This window comes from Lepeophtheirus salmonis, chromosome 8 (assembly GCF_016086655.4).
Source record: "Lepeophtheirus salmonis chromosome 8, UVic_Lsal_1.4, whole genome shotgun sequence".
Taxonomy (NCBI): domain Eukaryota; kingdom Metazoa; phylum Arthropoda; class Copepoda; order Siphonostomatoida; family Caligidae; genus Lepeophtheirus; species Lepeophtheirus salmonis.
In genome coordinates, this window is record NC_052138.2 from 11,628,348 (window position 1) to 11,653,170 (window position 24,823).

Sequence of the window (24,823 nt, forward strand, 5' to 3'; positions counted from 1 at the left end):
AGTAATCTTTAATAGCTCATAAAAACATTATAGGGATCATTGGAAGGAAATCCTCGTTGATCAACTCATTTTAATAACTCTATGAATCATTAAAAGTTATTGACGTCATCTTGGACAAGAGTAGAAATATCCATCCGTATTTTTTCGAATGATTGATTAAAAAAATAATCAAAAACCCTAGGATTTGAACCAATAACATACAAAAAGATATGTGACTCTTTAACAAAAAAGCAAGCTAGAATCATTTTTATCGAAATTAAATAAACATTACATTAGTCTTCTCTGAATACTAATTATTGTCAATTTCTATCAACAAATCATTGTTTTTAATCCTTAGAGTGTGTCACAAATTGCAGGTAAAGCAGTCCAGTTTTTATATTTTAGAATAAAAAATGAGAAATTGTTAAATTTGATGTATTTTAAAAGTCTAAAATTGATACAGGGGTGTTTGCAGGGGTTGTAGCCTCCAACCAAATCAGGGATTTTTTGTTTTTGCAAGAAAATGTAACATCTGAAATTTTTTTCCAAAAAATTTAATTTTCTGTAAATCGCTATGGATTTAGATATTTTTCTTCAAAAAATTTAATATTTGAAATTTTATTTCCAAAAAATTTAATTTTCTGTAAATAGCCATTGATTTTTATATTTTTCTCAAAAAAAATAAAATATTTGAACTTTTTTTATTATTCAAATTTTAATTTTGAAATTTTACGTGAAAAGCTGTGGATTTTTGAATTTTTTACCCCAAAAATTTAATTTTTGGGTAATATTATTATGGACTTTTGAAATTATTTCCATAAACTTAAGTATTTTGAAACTTTGTATACAAAAATTCAATTTTTGAAAAAAATTTTAAGAAGTTCTAAACCCCACCTTCTCCCTCAACCAAAAAATAAATTATATATAAATAATTCTGCAGATGTCTATGTTATTTAATTCCCTAACACATAAAAATATGAATTAAAAACCTATATGCTTGTATGCATATTATTACACGAAGTAAAAAAATTAAACAATTGAAATGTTCTTCTTTTATTATTTTTGTTCAAGATTGTTTTTATATTGACGTACAACAATATTTAAACACCAAGAAGGGAACCTCAATTCCAAGAAGTAACTACTTGGCCCTTACATAAATACACAATCTATTATTTTACTGCTAATAATAGCGTTGCTACTTGCTCAGCCTAGAGGGAACCCGGTTTTGTAAAAAAACACGTAAAAGGCTCAAGTAGAGTACAGTACGAGTCAGTCACTAACACAAAATCGCTTAAGCGTTTCTTTTGTAAACATATTTAATGGAAACGAATAATAAGAATAACAAGAATTAAAATAAAAAAAAAACCTACGGTTCTTCATGTAACTTTTAAAACTCTTCAATTCCTTTCAGTCTGTGGTTTAACTCGCTTGGGAATATATTCGTCGTGGTTGGAGACAAAAATTATTGTTGTATACTTTTAATACAAAGTTATATTGTTAGATTTACCAATTGTTTTTCCTAGCCCATATCTTGTAGTCCATCAAACGTGAGTACCTTTTAGTTATTATATCAGCTCTATGGATTCCATAAATTAATTATTGAAGTCTTTTACTATATTTTTAAAACAAGTTTATTGTTTATTTATAAATGTACTTACTTACCCATAAAGTGGATTTATCATGATTGAAGTGTCTTTGTGAGCTGTTAATTATGGGCTATAAATAATTATAAAAAAACTCAATCAAAGTCGTGTTTGTTGATGGCTAAGGACTCATAACTTATGTGTCAAATTTATTCTCCACGTATCAATTTATTTCAAGGTTTTTCTATGGAAGTTTGAAAAACAAATATTATCTTTTTTTTTTGTCTTTAATCTCCAATTCCCCTTTGTATTATGTGACTCTGATTGAGACCATTTTTGTGTCATAGTATAATTAATAAAACCGTCTTTTCAAAATGATTACATTCCATGTCCCTACTAGTAATGGGTTGCAATCCTGAACAATAAAATCATTAATTATTGATTAACTTAAAAAAATAAGGACTAGAGTCAAAATTATGTAGGAAGCTGTATCTGACTCCACCTTTTTTTAAGTACATATGCTCTGAGCCAACTTGGATCCAAGTAATTTTCTAGTTACCCTGATCCTGAGTGTAAGATTCCAATGCCAGGTGGGTTAGATAAAAACTTTAGTACTAATAAATGGTGATGGGACAATTTCAAAAAATATCCTTAACCGATTCTGATGCAATTGTAGCAAAAATACCCGATGCAAATTCTTTAATATATTAAAAAATACAATTTTCCATTCAGAGGCTTCTATAAGATTATATATATATTTTTTTTTTTGAGGGGAAAGGGGTTTGATTTTAGGATTTTTTTTTTTTTGAAAAAAATGCAAAATAAGAATTTTTTGAAAAAAATTTGAAAAATTAAATTTCTTTCAAAAAAATTTCAAAAATTCCCAGCTGTAATGAAAAAATAATTTTTTTTTGAAAAAAAATTCAAAAATTAATTTTTATTATAAAATTTTTTGATAAAAAAAATGAGATGACAGTTTTGATTTTTTTTTCAAAAATACACAGTTATTCACATAAAGTAAAATTTTGTGGAAAAAATTTTGAAAAATTAAATTTTTTAGAAAAAGAGTCTAACAATTAATTATTTTTGAAAAAGATTTCAAAATTTAAATTTTTTGGAATAAGATTTGAAAAATTTAAAAAATAAAATATTAAAATTTTAGGATAAAAATTTTAAAATATTAAATATCAAAATTTTTGGAGAAAAATTCAAAAATACATGATTATTCAAAGAAAATTAATTTTTTTAAAAATTAAATTAAATTTTCTAGTAAAAACCATAAATTCCTGTATTTGAGGCTATTTTTTCATAACTAAAAAAAGTAATAAATAATTAAATGCCATTAATAAATAGTTATAAATAAATATCGGAATCGAAAATTTCACATTATTTTCTCGATTTCGATTTCAGAAAAAACATCCGATTCTCCGATGCCCAATTCCAATTAATCGTCCCATCACTACTAATAATTATTTAATATTTTTATTTTTGAGTACACCCACTTTAAAAAAACAATTCAGATATTTCATTCATTAGTACCTGTTTTAAGAGTATACATCTAATATATGTATATTTATTTATTTACTTTGAATATTCAAGTTTCCTTTCATAAAATATACAGAACATTGATTGCCTCTCTGTATATTTTGAAGCTCATAAAGACTCTTGCTCTTGGATATATAAAAATAACTCAAAAAACTAAGTCAAAATCATTTAAATTACAAAGAGGGAAATCCCTAGCCCAAACTTTTGTCTCCAATGAAGAGTAGATGAGGCCAACCATTGATAATAGTGTATATTTTATGGGTAGTGTAGGTCTTCAAGGTCTTGTGCAACATAGTATATACACAGAATTGTTCTTGGGCTCCACCCCATAAATACATTAATCTTATATGTCAAAGGAGTGATTGCCCTCAATAAAAAATCCAGTTTTTTCTTTAAAAAAATATTGACTTTGTGGATATAATTACCCTTGATTTAATCCTGATCAAGGGCTCAGGGATGCTTTGAATCAATTAAATCATCATACATATTCCTTGAAGATTCAATAGCCCCCTAAAGTAATTAAGTATTTAAATGTAGATTTTGACGATCCCAGTTGTGATTATTATATAATAGTTTCTTCAAAAATACTAGATATAAAACATTACGTATATGTTTCATCGAAAGAAGGTAACTCGCAAATTGAAGTGTTATTTTATTTTTTCCATAATTCTACAGATGATATACAAAGGTAAATATTAAAGGCATAAAGCGTAGTGATATGCCTTTCCTGGAACAACAAGGGTCTCATAACGGTTGTCTACAACTAAGCATTTTGTACTTATTGAAATCATAATTCCATTGTTATTCTGTGATTTGCACACCCGGGATACAAAGATAATGAGGTACAGTATTTTTTTCCCTCGTTTGTATTTAATTACCTCTTAATTTACAAATTTCAATACATAAATAATTTTGACACGGATCTTAGTATTGTGTCAGTCCTTATTTAGGACTGAACTAGACTGCAGTCGCGTCTAGTTCATTCTCGGTCCGTTCCAGTTCATTCTTGGCCCGGCCAAGTTCATTCTTGGTCCGGTCCAGTTCATTCTTGGTCCGGTCCAGTTCAGTCCTAAAAACCTTTTAAGTTCGGTCCTTCATAACTTCAATCAACTTTATTTCTTCTTTTTTAATCAGTTCTAGTACTGAAGGACCAATGGTCTTAAGTACCGATCCTAAGGACTGATCTTAAGACTGGAATGGACAGAATAAATAAGGACTGATACAACATTAACGGAACTATGTAATCTGATTGGTCTTCACAACATTCAAGCAAGCTCTTACTTATTCCATACTATTGTCAGCCGTATCTCAAACTTTATCTAGAGCGAATAGCTGGGATTTATATTCAGTAGTGTGAGATTAGATTGGTTCTCTCATTTATATATATAATCAGTATAACAATGAAAGAAGGAACAAAAAGATCCAATTGTTGAAGTAGCTCACGCAGATAACTGTCCTAGTAGAATCAAAACCTGATTGGTTACTCAAAAAGCACAGTTTATTATGTCTACATGCCAAGGTTTGAGAAGAGACACTCTATCTTTGTTGCTGACTTACAAAAATACAACGGGTGAAATCCTGGAATTATATGAGTATCCTAGACAAAATATATAATTACAAACAGCTATTCCATTTTCTCAAATCCCTTCAATTTGAGCATTAAAGATGAAGTTCCCAAACGCCACATCTTTTAAAAAAATATATTGATGGGTCTCCACTCTTATTACAGTTTTTGAGGAAAATATGAAATCTGCGTCGTATGGGGACATTTTTAGTAGTACAAACCACGTAAAATGGAATAAATTATTTCTTAAGTACCACGATTTACTATTTTTTCTTTGTTTTTTAGTATGGTTATGACAATTAAAACATTTTATTTATCATAAATTACAAAAAATAATGGATGCGAGACAAGATACTTTTTTTAAATTAATATTTATCCCAATATTTCACCCATTTTATAAAAAATTTTTAAATATAACAAAAGGCGCAAAACAAATGATTAATAATTAATAGGACATAAGATAGCTTTAAACAATAAAAGAGGAGTTCACACTTCCTCGTTGAGATGATACTGTGCTTCTTCTGTAGTTCTTTGAACCAAATTATTGGTTTTTTAAAAGCTTTGTAAAATTGGGTTGTCAAATAGGAACCATATTTCTTCATTAAAACATCCAATTGATATGAGGTAAAAAGCTAGGCGAAGTTTCAGCCGCTCCAAAGGCCTCGTGTATCCATCCATTGTATTAATCATTATTGACTTTTTAATTAAAACTAATACATTTCTTGCTATGGCCCCTCCCTACCTCCTTCCATAGGTCCGAGAATGAAAGTTCATGCCTTTTCCTTTAATTTCGCAAGGATCTTAGATGCAAGATCCCTTAAGTTTTTCGTCATTTGACATGACGTATAAATTTGAATGTCAATTTCACCACATTTAAAAGAGCAAAGCCTTTCCTCCTTGGTTTTTCCAATAAAATTATTGCATAAAAGTGTCTTGCAGATTATATGAGCTGATAGGTTTCTACCTACTATGTCTTTAACACTTTTTAAAGTTTGAAAAACACTTAAGATTTTTTCCTTTCCTTCTTTCTCATCTAGTCCTATGCAGTGCAATATAATTAACGGACAATATACAGTCTTATTATAGTAAAAACTTTGAAACTTTAATAATCTTTCAGCCTTTGCTACAGCTCTTGGTAAGAGTATATTAAAAGGTGCGAGACAAGAATCTAGTAAAGTGATTGTAAAATCAAATCTTTACTTGATTTGTAATTCGGTCATTTCAATACTGTAAAAATTAAATAATCGGGATCTAACCAATATTTATTTTCGCAATTTTTTTTAATTTAAGTTTTTTTATAATAACCAAAAGTATTAAGTATATCTGTTTCAAATCATATAATTACAAGACACTCAGAAAACATATTTGCTCTCTCATTTATTTATATAATCTCTATAAAAATGAAAAAGGAAGCTCTCCCTAATGCAAAATTATATACATCCATTATAATCTTGCTCATTTCCTTATGTACTTTTTATATAATTTATTATCATAATATTTAAAAAAAACTGCAAAAATAGGGGATTATACCCGACAATATAATTCCAAATACTGTGTTATGCGAAATCGGCGGTGTTTGAAATCGAGTTAGGTAGGAACCTCTTGTATATAAGTCACCCACAGTCAAAAATGATTAAAAATTGTCGGAAGAGTGAAGCTTTGTAACCATATTTTAGTGGAAATGAGATGTACTGGACATCGGAAAGATGTATAGAATTAAGTCTCTCCCATTTCCAAAACAAAGATTACATCCTTCACCATGACTCAGTGTGTCATTGGGAGCAATAAAAGGTATATAGAGCTGCTTTTGTTCTCAATGGACGTGATGCATGGGTCTACAGGGGCGTTCGCAGGATTATATTTTGGGGTGAACTTAGTTTTTGGATTTTCAAGACTCCATTGGTATTTATAAATTTTTTACAGTCCCATCAGCCTAACCGGGAGGACATCTCTACTGTACAAAGCTTTTTGACGTTGTATTCAGTGATTTTTGTATGCAGAAAATAATCAAATTAAATGTAAGAACATGGGTGGTTATTTGGAATTCTTTGAAACTATTTTTTCTTTGTGTTGTTTTAAATACGAGTTTCAAATAGTGCTGATTGATCTCATCGACCCTGTTTGCCAATCTTCAAGTAGCATTTAATGCTACTTACAGATATACAAATGATAAATATCAACTTAAAAACATATTAAAAGCACGTTCTCTAGACATGCATATGCAATGTTCCCACATTCCATTAATGATTCGCAAAAATAGTTGCAAAAAATAAATACGGAAAAAATCAAAGGCACGATTAATAAAATCATAGAAATATGATAAGCAAATATAATATAAATATATATAAATTTAGAGTCTATTTTATCAGGAAGTTTATCTATTAGTGAATGCACATTGTGTCATTAAGTCATTACCATCAGGAGGAAAAATCAGTTGTTTATTTTTAAAGACAAAGAATGCATCCTTGGACTACCAATTTCAGATCAAATTTTTCTTTTCATGATTATAAATTCATTTATGAATGCACATAATTACTTTTATTATTTCCGAATCTTTTGAATTTGATGCAAGGATTATTTGGATACATCCCTTATATACCTATATATAAGGGATGTATCGATCCAAACTTTTGACGGCTCGTCTGTTTCAATCTTTAATTTTAAGGTCACGTTAGTATCGGACGTAAAAGCCACCTATAGAACATTCCTTGATGAATAAGCCATCCTGGACTGTACAAGACGGATTTTAAGTCCCATATTAACGACCGATACGATCCTTAATAAACCCTAATACATACTAAATAATATCGAAACAGTTGTGCATACATAAACAGTGGGGACCCAAAACTTGCACTAACATTTAATTACAATTTTATTCGTCATTATTTTATATTACGAGGTTTTATTATGTAACCAAACAACAGCTGAAACAAAAATAAACAAGTTTTGTTTTCATCCCATGTTTCTATGTGTAGAAATGTCGGTGCAAAAACAGAAAAGGCAACGCTTATGCGATCTACTCTAGCTGTGACTCAACCCAACACCTCTCATCCAAATTTGGATTACTTCGAGCTGGCATGATGACAGTGTGACACGCCATGGACACGGCTTTCATCGTCAAGAGCTCCGAATCTGTTCAGCGGGGTGTCGAGGCCGTTACTGCTTATGAGGGAAGACATATTGAATAAAAAAATAGCTAAATATTTAAACATATCATGGGTTTGAGTTGTATTTTTTTGATTCAATAGAAATTGTATTTTTCGTTACTTAGTAATGCTATTAAAAGTTTTGGGGTACCTACACTGTAGAGGTGACGAGATGGAAAAATGATTGAACAAAGATATCAGCTAACAAAAAGGTATTTTATGTTCCGTGTTGCAACTGTCTCCGGTCTCCTTGAACATATTATGTACTGTGCCTCCTTCTATGTAAATATTAATTAATAGGGTAATAAGTTACTTATTACCCTATTACTCCATTAAAAAGTAATTTTGTTTTCCCTACATATAGGTAACATATTTTGTAGATACCGATCAGTTCTATGAAAGATACTTGAAAGTAGTTTCAAGTTATTTCCGGTACTACTATTATTAAAAGCAGAATTATTCTTTTGACCTGGAGTAGGGTTCTGATTGAAGTATTTTAGTGAACATTCGCTCTCCTATCTTGCTGGTGCTTGGCTTACTTTTATACCTTACTTCAAAAATTTATGCCTGAGTGTACCTATAATTTTCAAGGTCAGTAGAATATGTTTAAACAAATTAATGTTTAACCTTGTAGCTGTCATACATGTTTTCTTGTTCCTATAAGTAGGTTTGAACATTCTAAGCAATTTTTAATTTGCGATTGTTTTTTGGCAATTTGAAGATTCTATATTTTTTTCTAAATCTGTTTTAACTATTATTTCATTCCCGCGGAGATATGTATGTCCTGCCGTGTGTAAAAATAATAATAAAATAAAAAAATGAACGTAGTAACCCTGACAATTGGAAGAATACTTAAGTCAGCTGCTAATAGCTGTCTAAGGAAATAAATATACGCAAATCCCACTCTGTATATAGCAAGGACATGTAGGCTTATATTACTCATATGTCGATCCTCAATTCTCCTCCGAGTCAAGCAAGAACTTACAATTATCACTCCTAAGCAAGTCCTCATTGCTGCTCTCCGTCTTCCATGAGCATATGCCCTAATTATTACTTCATACTTCGATGTTCTCTCCTCAAGGATGAAATAATAATGATAACAGTAGACGGAAAATAAAATACGCTGTTCGGATTGCCTAATAGAAAAAACCCCTCCTGCTTTCTAGGACATCTTTTATTTACTTCTGGCATAGAATACATATAATTGTAGAGTGTAACCATGAGTGTGTGTGCTCATGAATAACAGAGAGTAATGTTGAGTGGTAATAAGTGTTACGTCCTTGTTGGAGTCAAAGTGTAATCAAGGATTGAAAGCGTAGTAATTCTTGCCCCTGTCCTGGATTGATACAAAGTGGGATCTGTGTTTATTTCCTTCATTTTACAGCTGTTTCCAGCTAATTTAATATATTTTCATAACAGCTAAGCTGTTCTACTCTCAAACATTCTTCAAATTGTCAGGGTTACCAAGTTAATTGTCGACCTTTTTTAGATATAGAAAATGCTTACGTTTATCAATCGTAGAATGGCAAAAAATCCAAATATAAATAAATAATTATCATATTATTAATCCATTTACTGGACTCTGTAAAAGAGATGTACAATGGTTTCTAGTCTAGTGTCGAGTCCAGTTCCAAAACGGTTTTTTTATTCGGTCATAAATGATTTTTTCTAGACTGATCTGTACCAATATTTAGGTTTAGGCAGGGGTCTCAAACCGTGGACAGGGAATAACATAGTTTTTTTTTAAGATCTAATTTTTTTTCTTCAAATTTATAATCATAAACATCGTCATATTTATTTTGTGGGACTGATTAATCCCAATTTTTTATAGTATAAACCGAAAGTTAATACAGAATTAATCCTGTCCTACAAAAATGATAACTGTCTCTGACATAAATGGATTTAATGGGATGGTAAAGGCCCTTGACTCTCAAAATTGATCGTAAAAACATGTATATTTTATATACTGATGTATAAAAATGAAAATTAAGAAGGATTGGTCTAAGGGGTCTAGTTCAGTAGCAATATCGAATTGTTTTCAATGGCATTGAACCTCGTATATCTTTTTTCTCAACAAAAAAGAAATTAAACAAATATTGCAGTTAAACCGAATACCGTTATGAAAATGAAATCTTAACCATGTATTAACGCTTCAAATGAACATATTTGTCGTAAGAACAATTGAAAAACTGAGGCGTTATTCCTTTTCAAACCAAACCCTCAAAATGTAGTTATTTTTTAACCTTTAAATTGTATTTTCTCAGGATTGCATATAAAATATATGGACAAATAAGATATCAACATAAAAATGTGTATAATATAAGTATGCATTAATTTTCATGTGGATTACTGATTTTTTTTTCTTACTAAAAAGTTATCTTAAGCCTCGAAAAAAGATAAATATATTCATAGATTTCAAATTTAATATTCTCTAAAACCAGATATGATAAAAGTAAACAATTAATTTTAGATTTTTTATAATCAGTGCGTAAAGTACTACTAGAATTGAATATGGAATTTAAATGATTTTTGGAAAAAGTAAAATGGAATTGACACATTCTGTTATTCATATAAATAAAGCAACGTGTTTTCGTTTATTTGTCTGTGTAAGACTCATTTTTGAGTATGTGCTTAATATCTTAGAACTACATAACTACTTGGTCTAATAAATTACACTGTATAGCTTATGTATGCCTCATATTAGAAAAACAAAAGAGAAGTACAAATACTCATAAGTATAGGGACAGTAACTTCACCTTAATATTTCTCCTAGAAAAGTGTATATTTTTTAATTGTGTTTTTTGCATATGATTCATGCAAACTCATTCTCTGTTTGTTGTAAAACAAACTTTTTTCTAAAACGTGTTCTTGAGCCTCTAACGACGACATCATAAACCCGAAGGATCCCATCATATCGCTTCATTTGGAAGGGAAGATCTGTAGGGCCATTACCAAGGCCTTGAAAGACCTCAATGTATCCTTTTGGCTCTCTATACAATCAAGCGGTTCAAGGATACCGGGAGTATCGATGACATGCCGAAGAGGGGTCGCTTAAGGTACAATAGTACACATAGATTGAACGAGACAACGAGGTCGAAGATCAACCTCAAAAAGAAGCGCTCCATGAGAAAGAGGGGCCATGAGACTTGTGTGTATCGAGAAGCCATGCTTAAAATAGTCATGGAGGACCCAAGGGTGAAGCCGCATCGTCTAGATAAGCGGCAGTTTCTCAGCGAGACCACACGAACGAAAGTGCTTATGAAATTCCTCAATTTTTGTATGCCCGTTTCAATTATTTGAACTGACGAAAAGATCTTCAATGTGGAACTGGCTTATCACAGCCACAACAACCGGATGCTGGCCCGGAGAATCGAGGACATTCTTCTGAACAAGCACAAGAAATGTGGCCCCTTTCTTCTCCGGATCTCAATGTAATGGACTTCTCGATATAGTTCATTCTGGAGAGGGAGGTTAGTGTGACTTCCTACCGCAGCGTCGAAGATACGAATGACATCATAGTGTTGGTATAGGACAACTTGTCGGAGGAGGCCATGCATACACCGTTTACAGCAGTTCCAAAGCGTCTGAGAGCTGTAGTTGTCGCAAATGGTGGACATGTGGAATGAACTGGCACTCGTTTGGAAGGAAATTTCACGTTGATTACAATGCTTTAAAAAGATGTTTCGAGAAATAAATATTTTTAAATATAAGTTGTCCCAAGACTTTTTGGTCACCCTTTGTATCTTATTAAAGCAAATTTATTCGACGACTAATAACTCGGAGCTATGATGGGTACTAGTGATGAAAGTCAGGTGTACTTTTTAGCTAGCACGTTTATTTTTTTTAGAGTTTGAAAACTTAATAATTCATTTTCTTTACTTAAGCAGTTGTCATTCCAGAGGAGGAAAATTATTTTTCTACTACATATGATCAATCATTGGCATATACAAAACCAGATTTAACATTTGTGTGTGCTCATGAAACACAGAGAGTACATAGAGGATTTGTTGCAGAGTTTTAATTGTAAGTCCTTGTTGGACTCAAAGTCGAACAAATTCAAATTATTCAAATTGTGTAGGTTTACATGTTGAGTTTTTGTCTCTTTTTTTAACATGCCGTTAACAGGTACTCCAGCTAGTAAACCTATATATAAAAAGCAAAGGTTGTCTGTACGTCTTTGGATTTAAAAAAAATATTATTAAAAAAATAAATGATTATTATTAATGGAAAAAATAAAGTCATTGTCAGTTATATATAGTTGATAACACAAAGGGTTTATATATATGAACGCAAGACGGAAGTACTTAAAATAATGTTAAAAAAAAAAGTACTTCAGTATTTGCGTTTGCAACTCATAATATTTTTTTAAGAATTTGATATTAAATATCTTCTTTTTTTTTCTTTCTATAAGTATATATCATTATATTAAGTAAAAAAAAAACAAATTGACTATACCTTGAATGAGGGGAAAGGGAGCTGTTGAAAAACTGTTTTTAGTTTGACAAAAGTGCTACGTCAACATAAAAGGAATCTTGAAACAAAAATCAAGAATAGAAGGAAATCCCAAATTATTTTTTTGCTTTATTTATACGAATACGTACATAACAGCCACATATTTTTTGAACATATTTGTGTCAATCATAAGCTTTGACTTCAAATTTGTGAGATGATTTAATTCAAATTTGTGAAATGATTTAAGACATCCAATAATTTTTGCTATAGTTTAGAAGCTTTATTTGATGTAAGAGACTTTATATTGGCCCCTATTTTACCTTTCGAATATAATGAATATATCAATTTCTCATACTTTTATTGTTAAGATGAATATGGGCTGCTTTATGCCCCATTTTTAACATAGTCAAAGGGTCTTTAAGAATAATTTTTTGATTGAGCCTCATCACAGTTAATTGAAAAAAAATGGTGCAGTCCACATTTAACAATGATAAAAATAATTCAAGCTTGTTTTAGTGTTGACGGGACACAAATTACTCCAAGCTATACCAGGCACACACGCTAGTTATTAATCAGAGGCGTCCGGAGGGGTTCCCCCTAATTAATTAACTTTTGATTTTTACTAGAATTTAAATTTTATTTTTGGAAAATTTTCTTTCTTAAAAAAAGTAAATCAAATTAGCAACAGAAGAAAATATTTGATATAAAATATGTTGAAAATAAATTTCAAAGCTTAAAATTTTTGAAAAAAATAATATAAAATATTGAATTTTTTGAAAAAAAAGTTCAAAAATCCATAGTTATTCGGAGAAAATTAAACTTTTTAGAAAAAAAAAATCAAATTTTAAATTTTTTGAATTTTCCAAAAGCATTAGACTTTTTTGGAAAAAAATTAATATTTGAAATTTTTTTCCAAAAATGTTTTTTTTGAATAGCTGTAGATTTTTGAATTTTTCTCGGGGGGCGGGGAACAATTATTAATTTTTGAATTTTTTCCAAAAAATTTAATATTTACTTTTTATTTTTCAAAAATTTTAGTCATTGAAATTTATTTGAATTACCTTTTTTAAGAAAAGAAATTTTGCAAAAAACATAATTTTAATTATTGTAAAAAGCAAAAATGAATTAATTTAGAGGGTTTTAAAAAAATTTTGTTCAAAAAATTTAATATTTGAAATTTAATTATTTTTTAAAGCTAAAGATTTTTGAAAATTATTTTAAAAATGGTTTTATATATATATATGATCCTGCTGACGCCCCTGTTAATAGATTCAATAATTGTTACGTTTTTAAGTAGGTGTATACTTATTTTACTTTGTTTAAAATCTTTTCTGAATAAACGTGTATATGCATTGTGTATGGACCTAATTTATAATGACGTATTATTTCTGTAATTCATAAGATTTTTGATTATTGTTTAAGAAAAGGACAAACTATTTTTGATACCATGTAATTACGTACACAACAATTCATGATTTTTTTATCAAAAAATTATTACGTTTTTTTAAATACACATTATAGAGGCTCACTATTCAATCGAGATAGTTTCATCCCATACGAAGTTTGAGGATCATCATGAAGCTCAAGAGCTCATCCTTGTTTCTCCTACTTGCTACTATATTTAAAATGGCCGACTCTCATGTCAATTTAAATTTCCCAAAAGGAAGGCAATTGAATTTAGATTTTTTGGACTCTGTGCGAACGCCTGCTCCATGTGGTATGCCCAAAGGAGAACCATTGTCTATTTTTGAGGCTGGGGCTCGTCTCAACGTTTCCTGGCATTTGAATTATCCACATCAAGGTACGTTATGTTTTATTTGAGTAAATACAAATTCATTAGGTGTCAGATTCTGTCTGAGATATAATATTTTTTCCCAGTTCGGTCTATTGTAATTTTTTTTAAAGCACGTTGTTATATTTCTTGTATTTCGCAACCTTTATACACAAAATAAACACAAAAAGGCCCAACATTAGTTGGTAATAGGAGATGGGCAAACTAATTTGATATAATTTAATATTTGAAGATTAATTTTTCAAATTTTTTCCAAGAAATTTAATTTTCTATGAATAGCTATGGATTTTGGAAAAAAATTTAATATATGAAATTTAATTTTTGAATTTTTTTTTGAGCAGCTTTGGATTTTTGAGAATAACTTGAGATTCTGAGCTTTTTTTTCTAAAAAATTTAATATTTGAAATATTTTGTTAAACAATTTAATATTTGAAATATTTTGTTAAAAAATTTAATATTTGAAATATTTTGTTAAAAAAATTAATTTTTGAAATATTTTGTTAAAAAAATTTAATATTAAGAATTTAATTATTGAAATTTGTAGCAAAATATTTAATATCCTAATTTTTTTCCCTTCCACTTTTGAGTTGGTTTTGACCAAAGCTATATTTTTTTTTTTTTTTTTGGGGGAAAGCAATCCTCCGAGACCAATATTTCCACGTTGACGGAAGTTGAATCGAATTAGTTAGGATTATAACGCTTTCATACCGGTCTAGGATATTCAGACCGAAGGCAATTTGCAATATTTATACTCATTAATACATCTTCCATTTGGTGAATATAATTTAGGTGGCCATAAAATAGAATTGCTTGATCCTGAAGATAATATCCTTATGTCCTTAACTCCTGAGAATGGTGGAAGTAAGGGAACGGGCTGGATCGATGATGACTCAACTGCTCAGAATCAGGAAATAAAATTACCACGAGGGTTTACATGTAAAAACTGTGCGGTATGTTCATATGATTATAAATCGTTTTCATGTGACGTCAAATTGTTGAAGTCGGCGATTTTAGGGCCTTAACAACCAAGTTATATATGAATAAAAACACTTTATCATTATATTAAGGAAAAGGATGCACGTTTGCCGTGTATTTGAATGTCAAAAAGCGATCCACAAGTAAAAGGACTAAAACCTTACTGTTGATCAAAAATCTATCTTATCTAATCTTAAAATGTTATTACATTATTTAAATACAATCATATTTCCAAATTATGGATAAAAATTAACTATTCAAATGGAAAAAATAAGATTAATTTCACTTATTATCCTATTTTTATCGTTACTCTTCTATCCCTTAAATAAAAATAAAATTATTTGAATAAATGTAGCAATATTATAGGGATTTTCAAAATTCAGTTTATCATTGTTATCAAGTAGTAATCAATGCAGTTGAAAGTCTTTTTATTCTTAGAGCCATTTGATGAATTTTCATATAGATTTATAGGAAATTTATAAATATAAAATATTATGGCGTCGCCTTCAATACAATTTTATGACGTCAGTAAAAACGTACTATAATATACTACTAAACCATTTGTTTTAGTTACTAATTTTTATTTATAAATATGTGTATGATTAGATCCGACTTCAAAGACAAGCCAAGGAATGGGGTGAGTAACTTATTCAAAAATTTCACTTCGCTCAATGTTTTTTTTAACTATTCCATATACGATAGGTAAATACAGGTTCTGGTCATGTGCTGACATTGAAATAGTTCCCAGAGGGAAATTAAAAGTCCGATGCTCTGGCAATGGTAAATATAATCGTGCAACGGGTTCTTGTGAGTGTGATAGATTATTTACGGGACGACGATGTCAATATGAATTGGAATGCAGCAGTGATTCTGATTGTGGAAACGGAAAGTACGTTCCTTAAATTTTATATATGTGATTCTTTTTAATATTATGTGTGTCGTTGTGGTTTCAGGTGTATTGATATTCAATCTACAGGATCAACTATTAAGCAATGCTTTTGTAATATGGGATATTTTGGTCGATACTGTGATAAGCGATCCTCTCTCAACTCAAAGATGTCTGACTTGACGTCGTACCAAAGTCGTAATTTTAATGATAAAATGCAAATGTTTTATAAGACTCTACCGGAGACGGGAGAGATTGAGGTAGTCCTCAAAGTAAAAGGACTTAGTTATGGTGCAATTGGATTTAGAAAGAAAGGTACCTCTACCAGTTGTAGAAACTTTCCATTAATTGATGAAGAAAGTGAGGATGAGTTATCTAGTTTTGAATCTGAGCAAATTTCCCGTACTCCAAAGTTCAATAAAGACCTGGATTTATCAGCCTTTATTCCTAAAGGAAAACTTCATGCAATGGATTGTACTGATATGGTGGTTGGAATGGCCCGAGGAAACTTAAATCGTGTATTTGACGGTTACACAAGAGACCGGTCAAGGCCACGAAGAGATTCATTCTGGGGAGGTGAAGAAGATTTAACTTCGGCTCTTGCATATGAAGAAGATGGAGAAACGACCATTGCTTTCAGAAGGAAAATGAAGTCCAATGACAGAGCAGATGTTTCAATTGACAATGAGGATATGCATATCATTTGGGCATTTGGGCAGGAATCGGGTGAGTTTCTCTCATTAAGGTCGGTTACTACATCTATCATGCGTGTACATGCCATTTTTTTCTTAGAACTTTGCATTTTTTTATCTTCATACCCACACTTGTAATTTTCGTGCTTCCAAAATTTTAATTTATCTTAATTCTTAGGAATAAATTGTATATTAGTCAGTTCCAAAGTTATACACGTCTATACATGATAGATGTGGTAGATAACCTTACTCTTATTTGGGCCTTAACTATTATTTTAAATTGATCTTAGACATGTATGATCATAGACCCTCCTCTGGTCTTGAAAAAGGAACTGCCAGTATTCCTAAATTCTATAGAGAAGATCATGTAAAATATCACGGTAGAACGAACCGAGGAGTTGACACATTCAATTTCTTCGCCAAGGTTAACAATGGTGGTCAATGTGAAAATCAAAAGTTTAAATACCCCTCAAATTGTGTTGATGAAAACGATTGTCTCTATACGGCTAAATGGAGCCGTAATGGGAATCACATTGACTTTGTTGTAACTAACCTTGTGGATGACGATACATGGACTGCTATTGGTCTTTCAAATGATAGATTCATGGTATTAATTTGGCTACTATGATAATCATAGGAACTAAGTTATGAAATTGTTTTGAAATTGCAGGGTAGTTCCGACATCATTGCAGGCTATCTTGATGGTACTGGTAATGGAATTGTCAATGACATGTGGGTCACCACCTATACTTCTCCTCACCCTGATGATCAACAAAATTTAAAGGACATGACATATAAACGTGAAAATGGAGTTTCTACCTTAAAATTTTCGAAGCCCATCACTTCACCTGAAGTTGATGTATTCAAGCTACTTTTTTTCAATCAATTTCTGATGATTATTTTCTTATTGTTATAGAGAGATGTTTCATTAATAGAAGAATCTGTTTATTTGTTCTTCCCTTACTCTGGTGGGTCTGTCAGAAAAAACAATGATCTTAAACCCGTTGCAAAGCATTATGAAACTCCAATTGTGACCCAAGATACCGTTACATTTTCTAATTGCCGTAAATTTTATAATATATTAATTTCTCAGTTTTTCAATGAGTTATTTGCTGTTTTCAGCACTTAATTGGGAGAGTGGTAGTCACGGAGTACCTGGTGCTGAGCCAGAAGCGGAAACTGGATATGCTGCTAGTGAATCAGAAGCAGAGAGTGGAAATGCTGAAGTGGAATCCGAAGCAGAGTCAGAGGGTGCTTATGCTGAAGGTGAAGCGGAGTCCGAGGGTGTTTATGCTGAAGGTGAAGCGGAGTCAGAGAGCTCATCTGCCGAAGGTGAAGCAGAGTCAGAAAGCTCTTATACTGAAGGTGAAGCGAAGCTAGAGTCAGAAGCTAAATTTGAGTCTCAACCAAGAAATTCATTTCCAAGAAGATTACCCAGTCGTAGAAGAAAACATCATAATAAAATTGATCATGGTTAGAGAACAAAAATCATACTACATACAACTTTTTATATTTTTATTCTTCACTATGATTAAATTGTATTAGATTCTGAACCTGAGGCAGAACAAGGTTCTGAACCTGAATCTGAGGGTGAAAAAGACTTAAAGGCTGATCATAGCACCAACATTCTTAAAACAAGACGTCGAATCAATCGACTAAGACCAAGTATAAATAACTACATCATCTATTATTGAATCATTTTATAAAGGCTAAAACTTATTACAGATATTAAAAGAAAGTCATATTCTGAATCAGAGAAATATCCTGGGTCTGGAGCTGAATCATATCCTAAGTCTGAAACCGAATCTGAGGCTGAATCCGAAGCTGAATCATATCCTGAATCAGAAGTTGAGTCTGAAGCTGAATCATATCCTGAATCAGAAGTTGAGTCTGAATCGGAAGCCGAATCAGAAGCTGAATCTGAAACCAAAGCTGTATACACTGAAAGTAAGTCTGAAGGTGAATCAGAGGCAGAATCTGAAACCAAAGCTGGGTACACTGAAGGTGAGTCCGAAGCTGAATCAGAGGCTGAAGCTGAATCTGAGGCTGAAACTGGATATGAACCTAAATCGTCATATAGCTCAGAACAATTGCATAACAATAGAATTATTAAAAATCCAAGAAAAGCTGTATCAAATTTTAGACGTAGAATAAATCACAACAAGCACCATGCGACAGGTGATATATTTTTTTGATCTTCGTTCTTTGACCTTCTACGTAGACTGTGATTAATTTTGTTTTAATAATAGTGGATCAACACGAAGACGAGGAATCTGAAGCCGAAGTTGTGAAAGATTCGTCTTCAGAGCATAAGTTCCACCCCAGAAGAATTCATCGCCATCGTACCAGAGGTATATTGTTAGAGTTGTAGAAAAAATGACTTAAAATGTGTATTATTTTTTGTAGTTGCAACATGAACATGCATTTTGTTTTTTAAAGGTGTTATCAATTTTCATTATTATTCTTTTTAATTCTGAAAAAAGGAAAATGCAAAGTATACATATGAATGATGGAGAGTAATACGGATCATTAGTGTTGTGAATCTTAAGCATTTTTTAGCCTGTGGGTTTATTTATTGATAAATAGACCACTGTTTAATTTTATTATCTGAACCTGTTATCATTATTCTAATTGCAAATAAGAGTGTGTCTGCTCATAAATGACGGAGAGTAAAACTGATAATTCACGGGAAAATTAACAATTGTGAGTCGTTTATGTATTTGGAGTAGAATTGTGGATCGAGAACGGAGTCATTCCTATGTATGCTGTTACTATATCATGTTTAGTAATACTTATCGAATGAACATATTTTATTTAAAAAAAAAAAAAATTTAGCCGAAGTAAATAATACGAAATTACCTTTTTTGGTTATAGGTATTTCAATTTTTGTATGTCGCTAAATAAATAATCTAAATTATCTGATGACATAAAATTTTATCTGACTCAAATAATCTATGGAAATTCTCCCCGACTCGTAGCTACGGCTATGCTCATAAGCAGAGCCGTACAAAAAAAACTTATTCGAGGCGTCTGTAAAATTATATATGTACATATTTTCGTTATCAATCCTGATTAATCAATCCCTCAGGAGGTGAAAATCAAAATTCCTTACAGTAATAGAGAGCGTCCGCAGGATTTTATATATATACATATAGTATTCTTGGGGGGGGGAGGGGGATTTGAAAAATCACTATCCACAGAAAATTAAATTTTTTGGAAAAAAAATATTCAAAAATTCAATTTTAAAATTTTAGAAATTTTTTTTCCTAAATCCACAGTAATTCACAAAAAATTAATTTTTTTGAAAAAAAAATTCAAAAGTGAAGTTTTAAATCTTAAACTTTTCAAAAATCTACTGTTATTCACAAAAAATTCAATTTTTGTGGGAAAAAATGTAATACCAATATATTTGTATAAATGACGTCATTTCGTTTCCTTTTTGGTGTATCATACCTGGAGCGCACTTTATTACTACTCAAAAACATAACGGAAAGTACTTTAAAGTGCTCCCTGCTTTATTTAATAGGATATTTTAGTTGTTTTATTGGTTGTAAGTTGAGGAATGATATGACAAGAATAGCAACTTAGAAAATGTTAATTACATTCCACTAAAATAAGCAGGCATCAACTGATATTATTATTATTATTTTACCCACACCGAGTGACAGTAATTATTTATGTCCCTGGTTACAAATGTAAAAGTCGGTTACAGGGGCTTCCGCAGCGAGTGGCTGGATCCTTCCTCCCATCAACCCCAAATATCCAAAAATTAAAGTCTTCAATTTTCTGTGAAAAGTTATAGAGTTTATAATTTTTTATCAAATATTTTAATATTTGAAAAGAAATTTAATATCCATAATTGAAATTTTGAATTTTTTTTCAAAAAAACTAAATTTTTAGTAAATTATTGTAAATTTTAAAAAATATTTTCCAAAAAATTAAATTTGTGTGAATGGCTGTGGATTTTTGGAGTTTTGAATATTTTGTTGAATGGCTTTAATTTTTTTTTTTTTTTTTTTAAATCTAAAAACCGAACAAAATAAATATGTACATTTATATATATCTAATAATAATCCTGCGGATGCCCCTGGATTACAACATTTTTCGAACGTGTACTCATATATGCATGCACTTAATTTTGGAGTAGACCAATTAAAAATTTAATGCTTAGAATTTTTCATTTTATAATCTTCAAATCTCAACAATTTTTCCTTTCAAATTAAAAAGTCTCTGCGATTTAGAATGTGCATTGTTTGTGGAAGTGAAAATGACATGATAATATAAATTTTTGGAAATACAAAAATTACGAACGTGGTATTTTGTTTCCCTCTAAAAAGAAACATTTTTAAATCACAGTACCTCTTTATTTTAATAATGAGAATTGTGGAGATTTGAAATTACAATATGACAAGTTTGTAAATGAATTGAGCAGACACGTAGGATAGATGTAGTATTCTAACTTAAGTTCTTTTAGGATTATAATTAGAATTGAGGATCAACATTGAAGTAATTTCTGACTACATAACGGTGTTACCTCGCTAACACAGAAATACCCAATGTACTTTATTGTCAGCTATCAATTCCCTCCTCTCGCTTAATGGCTATTACATAATTTATTCTTTTTAACAAATAAACAAAGTAATTCTTGCTGATCCTTTGACATTTATATAATATATAGAGTGGTGATTTTATTATTCACATGTATGAAGAAATTTTAGCTATCATATAGAAATACAAATCTATAGCTACACTTTTAATAGAAATATTACTTAGCAGTATTATAATACGGTATCGAATAAAATACTATGTAGATTTTAATAGTATAAAAATTATTGTTGACTTATATGGCTAATTACCAGATGATCTCGGGGCCCTTTTTTCTTGTGTGTGTGTTTTTCTTCCGGAGGAAAGGTTGCGTGATATAATAAAGGTAACGACGTTTTGCCCTTTATAGTTTCAGAGTGGGGTTCGTCTTTATTTCCTTCCTCCCATGCAAATATAATATCTTCTCCCAAGCATTGTTCAAAATGTCAGGGTTACCATATTTTCTACAACTCTTTATATTGATGAGATAAATATCAGATTATGATTTAAATGTATATATTTTATTATAGTGAGTCATAAGGAACCTCATTCTGAACCAGAGTCTGAGCCTGAAAAACCATCAATCAAGCACAGTTTTTCCACTTTAAGGAGATCCAGAATTCCTAGTTCAAGAAGTAGGTTGATATTGCAAAAATGTTTCAAACGTTTTTCTTATTTTAATTAACCCTAACAGATCCCTCCGAAGAAGAACCTGAAGCCGAGGAAGATAATGGGGAGAATGAACCTCGTGCTGCCAAACTTCGAAGCTTCAAAGGTGATAATTACACCAATAATAATTAATTAATATTCAAATTGATCAATTCAAAAGCTTATTATTTAAATAAATTAAATTAGGAAACGCTGGTCGTGAGGAAACAAGACAGAAGTTCAGACGTGTACAAGGTATTTAAATCAACTTGAAGAACACTTATGGTAGCTTGTATGATCTCGATATAATAATAATAATATATGTGGTCCGTCAATACAAAATCAACCTAGAATGGTTTTCTCAAAATTGAGTGTGGTTTACTTTTGTATTCCTTGACAAATTAACGTCAACTTCAATCAAAAAAGTGTTCTTATGAACCCTTTGGATGTGCTTCAAATTGCTCTAAAAGTAGTCAAAATTGATGGATTTTATTTGAAAAGCTATATCCGGGTCATTATAAGTCTTTCATATCAAATAAAAAATATATTGAGATTTTCTCCTTATTAATTTCACTAAAGTTATTTTTATATTGAAGCATCATATACTCTTACTTTATTTTATGAATGGGAGTCCAGGGACAGCTGAAAGTTTTTTATTGTTTCTCTTATAAATTGTATAATTTAAATTATTGATATATTGTATCAAAGTTCAAAACTTGCACATTTAGGATAAATTTGATATGCTATAACTCTCAGTACATAGTATTCTATTGCAACAGGCAAAATATTAAAAACAAGAGATGAGTGTACCATTTTTTTGGTAAAATTGAGATAACTTAATCTTTTACTTACCCTTACAATCCAATTTCTTCTTTTATCCTCTTTGAAAGATTATTTATTCCCCTTTTTATATATGAAATAATTCTGATAAAAACATATTGAAATTAAACCAAGGATTTTGGTTCTTAAGTTTTTTTATTTTGAAATTTTTGACAAGAAAGTGCTGCTAAAGTTTCTTGCTTTGAGAATAGCCTTGTCTTTTCTCATGAAACAAAATAGCTAGAAAAACCAAAATCCCTGTTTTTCTTTTTCTAAACATAATTTAATTAAGTTTCTACTGACATAAACAGCATATCAACCACCCTCATGGTTAGTGTTGGATCGTTCCTAGGACTGATTCCCTAATCACTCTCAATTTTTACGTTCAACGGTCCTTCAGTCCTACGATCCTAGGTATATTTTAATTTTTACTCCTTGCTGGAATTGAAGAATATAAAAGCAAAGAAAATAATATATGATAGCCATAGTGAATAAGACATGAGTATTGTAAGTTTGATCTAGCCACATAGCTCTTATTGTTGTGAACATAAAATACCAACAAGGATCGCTTCTAGGATTGACAAATTTTATTACGATCGCACTAATAGGATGCAGTCTTTTTAGTTTGTTTAGAGTGATAGCACACTCCTCATTGTCTAAATCCCATTAATTACCTATCGTTTATTTGTAGGTTTTCACATTCATCCATCAAGAAATCCTGACAATAGCTCATAACAACATTCGACATTATTTAAATATTTGGATCCTTACAGAATTAAATCCTTCCACTCTGTCCTTCTTCCTATCCTATCCCACCTTTCTACGACCTGTACGACCCATCTCACTTTCTTATATTTAACATTTATGACTCCCAAGAAATACTAATTCCATTGATTTGTAGTTATAGTTTATATAAAGGATCCCTACCTTAATATCTTTTTTTTTACGTTATATAGCAGTAAGACAACGAAAAATCCCAAGAGCTAGAGTTCTTCGACGACGGCAAAGAATCCCCGAAAGGTCCGAACTTATATCATACTTTACATATTTTTAACAGACAATCATACTATTTCCCTTATTACAGTCATCCAAGCAAATAACAAGGTCATAAAGAACCCCCTCTCCTAATCCCTCAATCCTCTTCGAATTCTGTATATGAATAGTGTATTTATCATGTTCTCTTCAAAATAGTTACTCCTTCAAAATTGAGATAGTATTAAAATATATTAATATTTAAATTTGTGATATAGTGTTTTTCTTCGACATCATTCCGAATATTTATGCTAAAATATATGTAAACGGTGACTCCAAAAGAATAATTTGATTACCTACAATAAGTCATTAACTATTATTTGAGTACTTTATTTCTGTTCCTTCTTTAATTATATCTAATGAATCTTTTCACAAATCTTTTTGTATCAGCTAAGGAAAAGGGAGTATGCCCATCTTCAATTATGATCTTAAAATTAATAAACACACAGGGTGCGTCACATATCTATGCTGCCACTTTGGTGTGCACGGGCACTTAGGTAGCTGATTTTTTTATCGTGAGATAGCTTGTTCAAACTTATACCACTTAAAAAAAATAAAAGAGGAATCAATTGACAAATTCTTTCTCACAAATATTTGGAAAACACATGTAGCCCTCCTTGGAATCCACGCCAGGAGCGAATACAGAGAAATTGGTCGAACTCTGGGACTCAGTGAGACATTCGTTTGCAAGGTAAGAAGGAATTTTAGGGCTATAAAGGACTCGGCTCCCCATCAAAACTCGGAAAAAAAAAGAGTATCAAATGGCTCCAAGACAATTTTGACGACTTCGGTTATTTCATTTCAACGGTTTCGGTTCTTTTTTATACAGGCTCAATTTAGTAACAGGCACTTAAAATAAGAAAGTTATCGGGCCCAGCAAATGATATTAGATACAAATAGGGCCACAATTACCTTAAATTCAGAGTGCATAGTGCACCAGGTTCCAGCAGGGGCTCCGAAATCTAAGGTTGCTTAACACAATGGTTATCAAAGTGGGCCCCGAAGGGAGGCTAGGGAAGCAACGGGAAGATCGAAAATTTGGAATTACTTTCAATGTACACATATTTCGCATAAAGGGGGCCTTATCTAAAAATGTATTAGGGTAGGGGGCCTTGGCATAGTAAAG

At 30.8% G+C, this 24,823-nt stretch overlaps 1 protein-coding gene across 3 annotated transcripts; it reads left to right on the top strand.

Moving 5' to 3' along the window:
* Positions 1-1,233: 1,233 nt before the first annotated feature.
* Positions 1,234-24,010, top strand: LOC121122424 (uncharacterized). Of its 3 annotated transcripts, XR_005865796.2 has the most exons (19): positions 1,234-1,526; positions 13,791-14,070; positions 14,851-15,011; positions 15,643-15,673; positions 15,739-15,925; positions 15,990-16,648; positions 16,905-17,221; positions 17,285-17,473; positions 17,531-17,678; positions 17,737-18,087; positions 18,160-18,279; positions 18,340-18,792; positions 18,864-18,965; positions 21,729-21,833; positions 21,893-21,973; positions 22,054-22,101; positions 23,357-23,494; positions 23,622-23,685; positions 23,750-24,010. XR_005865796.2 is itself a non-coding variant. In XM_040717405.2 (18 exons), exons 2-18 carry the CDS (start codon positions 13,845-13,847, stop codon positions 23,763-23,765), a joined length of 3,258 nt encoding a protein of 1,085 aa, XP_040573339.1. In that variant the 5' UTR covers positions 1,234-1,526; positions 13,791-13,844; the 3' UTR covers positions 23,766-24,010. The 3 variants fall into 3 exon arrangements, 1 of the variants encoding a protein (XP_040573339.1); XR_005865795.2 differs by having other exon boundaries at positions 23,357-23,685; XM_040717405.2 differs by lacking the exon at positions 23,357-23,494.
* Positions 24,011-24,823: the final 813 nt, after the last annotated feature.